This window comes from Budorcas taxicolor, chromosome 10, assembly GCF_023091745.1.
Source record: "Budorcas taxicolor isolate Tak-1 chromosome 10, Takin1.1, whole genome shotgun sequence".
Classification (NCBI taxonomy): domain Eukaryota; kingdom Metazoa; phylum Chordata; class Mammalia; order Artiodactyla; family Bovidae; genus Budorcas; species Budorcas taxicolor.
The window spans coordinates 21,717,649-21,725,229 of record NC_068919.1 but is presented as its reverse complement, the minus strand read 5'-3'; the positions used below and the strand labels follow the sequence as shown (position 1 = coordinate 21,725,229).

The 7,581-nt window shown below is 50.1% G+C and overlaps 1 protein-coding gene across 1 annotated transcript in view; it reads right to left on the bottom strand.

Moving 5' to 3' along the window:
• Positions 1-283: 283 nt before the first annotated feature.
• Positions 284-7,581, bottom strand: part of SLC7A8 (solute carrier family 7 member 8) — a 52,856-nt gene continuing 45,558 nt past the window's right edge. The window contains exons 9-12 of the mRNA XM_052647134.1: positions 6,783-6,879; positions 4,831-4,980; positions 2,913-3,090; positions 284-2,430 (exon numbers count right to left, since the gene is read on the bottom strand). Coding sequence (XP_052503094.1) covers positions 2,276-2,430; positions 2,913-3,090; positions 4,831-4,980; positions 6,783-6,879 — 580 coding nt within the window. The 3' untranslated portion in view covers positions 284-2,275. The remainder of the gene's footprint in view (positions 2,431-2,912; positions 3,091-4,830; positions 4,981-6,782; positions 6,880-7,581) is intronic.

Genomic DNA, 7,581 nt, shown 5'->3' with positions numbered 1-7,581 from the left:
GTCAGAGACGACTGAAGTGACTTGGCACGCATGAGCAGCACAATACATCAGTAGGAGCAATCATACTCAGACTTCACGCAAGTATGGAGTTTTTGGTTCAAAATGAGAGGGAGCTGTTTGAATGTGCCAGCACTGGGCCCCAGGACACATCAAAGCTATGGAATGCAAGGCCTTTAGGAATGCCATCCTGGGAGGAACCTGGTAAACAAAGACCTCCCTCCTGACAGACAGGAAGTGCCTGGCCACTGTCTTGGAAGGTCATTGGATTATCAACACCACCAACTTCATTTCCATTTAAAATTTTATTACATCAACAAAAAAGAAAACAAAAAACCCTCACAAAACAAAATTCTAAAACCTAAACAAACGCAAAGACAGAAGACTATTATCCAGGTACAACTAAAACCCTCCCTGAAGGGGAGAAAAAACCCCAAAAACTTAAAAATCCCAAAGAAATAGAAATGCCAGCTTCAAAAATATTTATCCAAAAAGTAAGGCATCCACTTTACAAAAATAAAGAAAAAAAACAATAATTGGAGGAGGTTGGAGGAATGACAAGAGGGAACAAGAGGATGGTCCCCTGACCCTCCAGAGGCCAGCCACAGTCCACCTGGAGTCCACTCAGAAGGGACCACAACTTGGAGCAAACCTGTATCTCACTGATGCAGGCTCAGGCAGGCCGGGTGAGGAGCCAGAGGCCAATTAGGCCAGAAGGGCTCCCCAGGTATTCCAGTTGCAGCAAACAGTATGGGGAGTTGGGGGGAGGGGGACTTCTGCCTGGGATAAAAGAATCCCAGTCCTTAGCACAACAGATGAGGGAGGGAGGCTCCAAGGTCCCTGGCCGGGCAAACAGTACCTTCTCTGGAGCATGGGGAATGGCAGCCCTGCCTGCAGGACAGGATAGCTCCAAGTCCGCAAACCACAGAGAAAGGGCTTTTCCGAGCCCTCCACAGTGACATTTTGCGATGGCCCTCTCATCCTGACCTGGAGGTTGTCCAGACAGGACCTTGATGGCAGCAGGAGGAGGGACGGATGATCTGAGGTGGGGGAGGAACTGGCCTTCAGAATATACTTTCTCCCCAGTTTTCTACATGATGGGCTAGGCACCTCTGGGGAGATGGGGAAAGCTCTCTCCCTGGGAAGGCTTGTCATACCAGGTCTGACTGGAGGGCTAGAAGCAGGGGTATTTTTAGGTTCCAGTTCTTGGATGGGAGGTGACTTAAGGCTGATTTGGCTCAACTTTAGGCATGAAGGGCTTCGGGAGCCTTCACACCATCAGTGCTGAAGCTAAGGTCCAGAGAAGAGGAAAAGGGCAGGATCGGGGTGCCAAAGGGCAGGATGGGGGTGCTGGCATTGCTGGCTGCCTGGGGCTGTGTGGGGGCATTGTTGCGGCGGGTCACAGGGTGGTGGGCTTCTTCCCGTGGAGGTGGGAGGGAAGAGGACTGGAGCTGCTTTGTGATTAGGAGAGAAATGTCCACTACATTGATAATAAGCAACTTTCTGGGTTCAGGAAGCTTTGGCACCAAGTTGGAGGGAGGATACAGGGGCAGAGGCAGGGCTGGGTTTCTGCAATCTGAGCCTTTCCCAATCTGTTCCACAGGCCTGGCTGGGGGAGGGGGAGAAGGCAGTTCTCCAGCCCATTGGTCCTCAGTTCAGTGGGGACGTGCTGTCCGGAGGAGCCTCACTTTGCACAGGGGGCCCAGGCCAGGGTGGCCGGGAGCCGTGGGGCAGAGGGAAGCATCACCTCTGATTTCTTGGGTCCCTAGTGAAGGGAGGGGGCCTTGGGTCTCTCCAGCTGACCTTTCATGGTGACAGATTTGGTTGAATCTGTCCCTCCCAAGTGACTCACAGTTGCTGCCACTTCTCTTGGAGCTGAGGCCTCCCTTGGGCTCAGGAATGGGGAGGGAAGGCAGTACTGAAGTCAGGTTCCTGAGGAAGCGACTGAGGATGTGGACCCCAGAGGGAGGGCTGTGGAGGGCACCCCTGGCAGCTCCTCTAACAGCTGGAGCTTGGGCAGCTCAGGGGAGGGGGGCAGTCCAGGAAGGGAGAGGTGGCTTTAGATACAGGCCTTGGGGGTAAGAGGAGGCTAGATCTTTGGGTACAAATGTCAGTATCTTTGTTTATAGTTTCTCACCACCCATACCCAGGTCTTATGCCTGCTTGACAGAGGCAGAGGTGCATGTGAGTTTGTGAGCGAGTGTGTGTGTTTGGGGGACCTGGGCAGAGGGCAGAAAGGGAGAGGAGGAAGGAGGCAGCTGAGAGGGGAGGGTGGTCCTCAGGGCCCCACTGCGTCCTTGTCCTTGGAGGCAGGGGGCTGGCAGATGGGCTGCTGCTGCTCCACATCCTGGTTCCTATCCTTCATCTTCAGGTCCTCGGCCTCCTTGGGGTACACAACTACACACATCTTCTGACTCACCAGGGTCAGCAGCTCTGTAGGAGGAGGCCACACAGAAGGCAAGTCAGTGCTGAGCATCCCACCAAGCCAACCAACCAGGCCAAGGCCCTTCCCGCTCTCCTGCCTCAGCATCTGGCCTCAGCTAGGCTCCTCTAGGAGACTCTCTCTCCAGGAGATGGCCGCCTTGACTGCCTCCTCCATTTCTGGGACACCTATTTGCTGGCTGCTCCTCCTCATCAAGGCCCCAGGCTCACTGACCACCAATTCTGGGGTCTCCACCCAGCCCATGGCAGCCTCTCCAGGATGGCCACACTCTGGCAGGCCTAAGGTCTGCGTGGAAATGCCCAGAGTTCTCCTCTCCTCAGAGGTCTCTGAGCAGAGACCTTTCCTGTGGCGACCCTTTCTCCAGTGTTCTGTAGACAGCCTCCTGCTCCTGGTGGGGCTCTCTAGCCAGACCAGTGACCACTCGACTCCAGACCAGGGGCCCTCTGGCTGCCCATAATGTTCAGCAACTCACCAATGAACTTATTGAAACACCTGGGCTTGTGCTGCCAGTAAATACCCAGGAAGTAGACCGGCACCCCTGTCACCATGATGGCCAGGCCGATGCCACACACCACGGGCTCTGACCACAGGCTGAAGACCAGCAGGAAAGCCCAGAACAGCAAGTAGATGATGGGGAACAGCAGGCTGACCTGTGGATCAGAGTTGCTGTTACCTGTGTGGACCCTGTGGCCCCCAAGATCAGAACATCTTCCCTCTTCTTCCCAAAGGGAAGCATTTGGAGGGCAAAACTGGGCTTCACTCAGTTCTGTGGCTCCCCGACCCTGAGCCTTGACAGAGCAAGTGTTATGTCGAGAGATGTTAGTGAACGTGGGCAGTGGGACAGTAAGAGGAGTGTGGGGGCCTAGGGAGGGGACAATTCTCACTGTCGTCCCAGGAGGGATCAAATAAAGCTTCTTCATGCAGCTGCATGCCTGCAGCAGTCAGAGAAGCCCGTGGGGGTTGACGAGCTTGCTGGTATATTGCTCTATGTCTGCTGAGGGTTGAAGGTGAAGGAGAGCAGAAGAAATGAATGAGGGCAAGAAGGAAACTTCCTGTCAACCAGACCCCTACCCTCTCCCAGCTGGCAGGGTATGGGAAGTGTCCCTCCTCTCACCAGAGTCAGTTCCAATTTCTTTTAAGCAATTTGAAAGATAAACCTTAAGCCATTTGAGCAGATAAACCTAAGACCCAAGAAATCAAGAAAGCTAGTGTGGTATGAGGCAGCCCGGGGCCTTGTTTAGTTCAGGAAGGAGCAAACTTTACAGGACCAACATCCTCTTGTTGACCACAGGTGGGAAGTCCCCCATAGTCTTCCTCAAGGTTCTAGACTTACTGCCTTTCTCCTCCTTGTCCTCTCCTCTCGGAGGGTATGCAAGTGGTAAGGAGATGGCATTATTCTGCTTCCTTTTCCCTCTAGCACACTTTCTAAGCATGGCAGGAGAGTGGCAATGGAAAACAGAGATGTGAAGAGCATCTAGTCTCCCTGCGTTTCCAGAACGTGTGTTAGTCCCTCAGTTGTGTCTGACTGTTTGTGACCCCATGGACTATGGGGTAGCCCGCCAGGCTCCTCGGTCCATGGGATTCTCCAGGGAAGAATACTGGAGTGGGTTGATGTGCACTCCTCCAAGGGATCCTCTTGACCCAGGGATTAAACCTGGATCTCCCGCATTACGGGGAGATTTTTTACTGCCTGAGCCACCAGGGAAGTTCATTTCCAGAACAGTATTGTTCAAATAGCTCAGGGATATACCCTCTTCTTCTAATTTGCAGGAGAACCTATAGCACTCTAGCATATGTTGTTCTGAGCAATCCCATTTATTCCTATCACAAAATTATTTCTTGTAAGTCAAGAGATTTACCAGGCATCCTACAGCTATAGTAGTCTAAAAAGGGAGGATCATGGAGTACTGAAGTGGACTGGGAAACTTCAAGAAAGAGAGGTTCTTGAGATGGAAAAAGGTTAAAATTTGGAGAGGCAGATGGGAGAAGGAAATTCATTCTGGGATGAGATGGAAAGACTGAATGAGTGAAGCCAGTTACGTGGAGAGACAAGGTGGAGACTAGTCAGATTAGAAGGTCCAGGAAAAGTCAGTTGACTTTTTAAAGATTTAGAGCCATAGGAAACAAAGGAATGACACGATGGAAATAGTGACATGATGGAAGTTTTCAGGTCATGGAACCTATTCCTCTAGCTGCAGTTTGCTCTGGTCCCATGGAGAATGGAAATGGCTGCCCCCTTTACACACGGCCTTTGCTTCCCAAAGGGTCTCCCACCATCGTGGAGATGATGAGGCTTGGGCAGCAGTGAGAACAAGGTGATTTAAAAGAATCTGAGCTCAGCTAGAAGCAGTGGAGGAGGGGGAGGGGGCCCCACAGGGAGGTTCTAGCACCTTAATGGGGCGATTGATGTCCGGCTTCTTCCAGCGAAGAACTATCTGTCCGGCAACCGTGACGCCATAGAAGAGGTAGTTGATGAAGCCCACGTAGTTGATGAGCGTGTATATGTCGCTGGTGACAAGCATCAGCAGGGTGGAGATGCACTGGGGGGCGTGGAAGAAGCTCATCAGTAATCAGAAAGGCACTGGGAGACCACAGATAAGCTGTTTACTGGTGGCAGGCTGCTCCCCTGCCTCTAGGCAGACAATGCCATTCCACAGTGGGATCTCTCAAAATGGAGACTTTATAGCTTCTCCTAGAAACCCAGGTCATTGCTAACAGCTTCATCATCAGGAAGTTCTTTCTTACTGCAGGAGCGATAATCTAAACATTTAACCACAGGTACAACATGGGCACTAACCACTCAGAGCAGATGCTGGCTGTATACACCTGGACTGGCAATGCTGGTGGCACGCAGCTCTATGCCACTCTGGGCTCATTTATATTTCTTCCTTAGTTGAAGCTCAAGCTAATTTTGTCTTTTATCCCTTAGGGAAGACTGTTAACTGCAGATTAAGGTTTATTCTTGCCCTCATCCTCTTTTCCTGGTTGAGTCATCTAATTTATTTTTCTTCCGTCCTTTTTTTTTTTTTTTTAATGTCATAAACAGTTATATAGCACTTCCTAAGTGTCAGGCTCTAGTTTTAGCATTCTGCAAATATTAACTCATGTAACCCTCATAACATCCTTCTGAAGTTTTCTTGACAGAGTTCACTTCCCAACTTCAAAATTATCTCAGGGGATCTCTCAGAAGCATATTCTTTCTCTCTGCTAATTTGTTAAGGCCAATAGAAGGCTCAGTTCTCCTGTAAGATCTGATGGTGAAAATAAGAAGAATTTAAGGGATGAAAAAGCCAGATTCTTACTGTAGTTGCCTTGTAGTCATAAAGAAAAGAAAGAAAGTGAAGTCGCTCAGTCATGTCCGACTCTTTGCGACTCCATGGACTGTAACCTACCAGGTTCCTCTGTCCGTGGAATTTTCCAGGCAAGAATACTGGAGTGAATTGCCATCATTAGCCTGCACCAATGGCACAAACTTAAAAAAAAGCTTGTGGCTTACTGGGAGCACTGAGCCTTCTCCAGCTGCCTTTCACCACTGACCAATCAAGACGACCTTCTTCCTGTACCGGAACGTTCTGAAATTTCCCCTAATGTACAGTGAATGCCCTTGACTCTTGAGAGTTCTGCTCTCTGATCTAACTGCTTCTCTGTTAGACCAAAGTCATTTTTGATATTTCAGTTGGGATCCAGAAGGAAAAACAAAAAACCAAAGACTCACTGGGGATAAGTCTTTCTCCTTCTGTATGCTCTATATAAATGATTCTACTCTGGTGTAATTAATTCCACCTCCATTTACCAGATAACCCCCTTGTTTCCTTTTCTCCACTTTCAGTTTACCAGTCTTCCCTTCTGATTTTTCTTATTTGGTGTGACACCAGATTTGGTGAACACCAGATTTATTTCAGTGGTGTTTCCCCAGAGACTGGCAGAACCTCCTCGGGCAAGAAGGTCGATGGGGAAGGGTGGGAGTGTGCTGTGATCAGCCAGGAGCACAGGCCCAAAGCTGCAACCCTGTGGGTCACAGGGGCAGGAGGAGCCAAGGAAAAAAGCTTCTTTGTGAGCTTGTAGAATCTGGAAGCAGCTCCTTCAGTCTGACTCAAAAGGATGGAAGAATGAGATGAGCCAGCCTGGGAGCCTTAAGGCATTTCAGGACTTAGGCTCCTTCCTTGCTATATCTCTTGATATTAATCAGGCCGATGTATACCATTTGCTAGATTATCAGAGGCCCCAAGAAACCTAGGAGGACAAGGGTAATAGCGGCACATGTGGGAAGTATGAACTCCCAGTTCAAAATAGCACAAAGGGGGAGGGTGTGTATAGGGCTGGCAGAGGGAGGGACCCTTACTGTGAAGAGCAAGGCTGGGATGGGGGTGCAGCGCTTCACGTGGATCATGGCCAACACGCTGGGAAGGTGGCCCTCCCTGGCTCCGGCAAAGAACAGCCTGGCAGAGAGAAAAGCAGGTCAGCCTGGACCATCCAAGGCTCCCTTCCTAGCCCAGCTCCCTCTTCCATGTCCACCTCTGCCCATACAGGAGCATCTCCACTCCAGCCAGGTACTTCTCGTGCACACCTTCCAGCCCACTAGTCAAAGGACCCACGTTCACAAATGCAGGTGCAGGCAAACCAGAGGCAGTCAGTGGATATGTGGATGGATTCAGGGGTGTGGAGACCTTGAATGTGGTCTGGGGTTCCTGATGACGTACTGTTACTCTGAGAGTCTCTCACAAAGCTTGGAGAGCTGTAGGAGTAGCCCCTCTCCTTTGCTTAATGCCTTAATCCCTTAAAAAATGTACCTCCCCCCCTCAGAGGATATAGGTTCTTTGGGGCATGGGGAATAAACTGTGCATGAAAACATATATCCCGGTCAAGAAGTAGTTGCCCTTGTGGGGGTTGGGGAATGGATTTGGATGAGGAAGGGACACATGAGAACTTGACGGGGGGGATATGTGGAAATGATCTATATCATCGTGTTTTGGGTGGTAGTTATATGGTTGTCTACAATCGTCAAAACTCATCAGTCTGAGCACTTATGATCTGGTATGTAAATTATACCTGAAAATTTATATCCTTAAGCTACTTATTCTAATCCCAAAAAACCATCCTAAAGAAATGCATACAGTTAGTAAAAGGAGTACATACAAAGA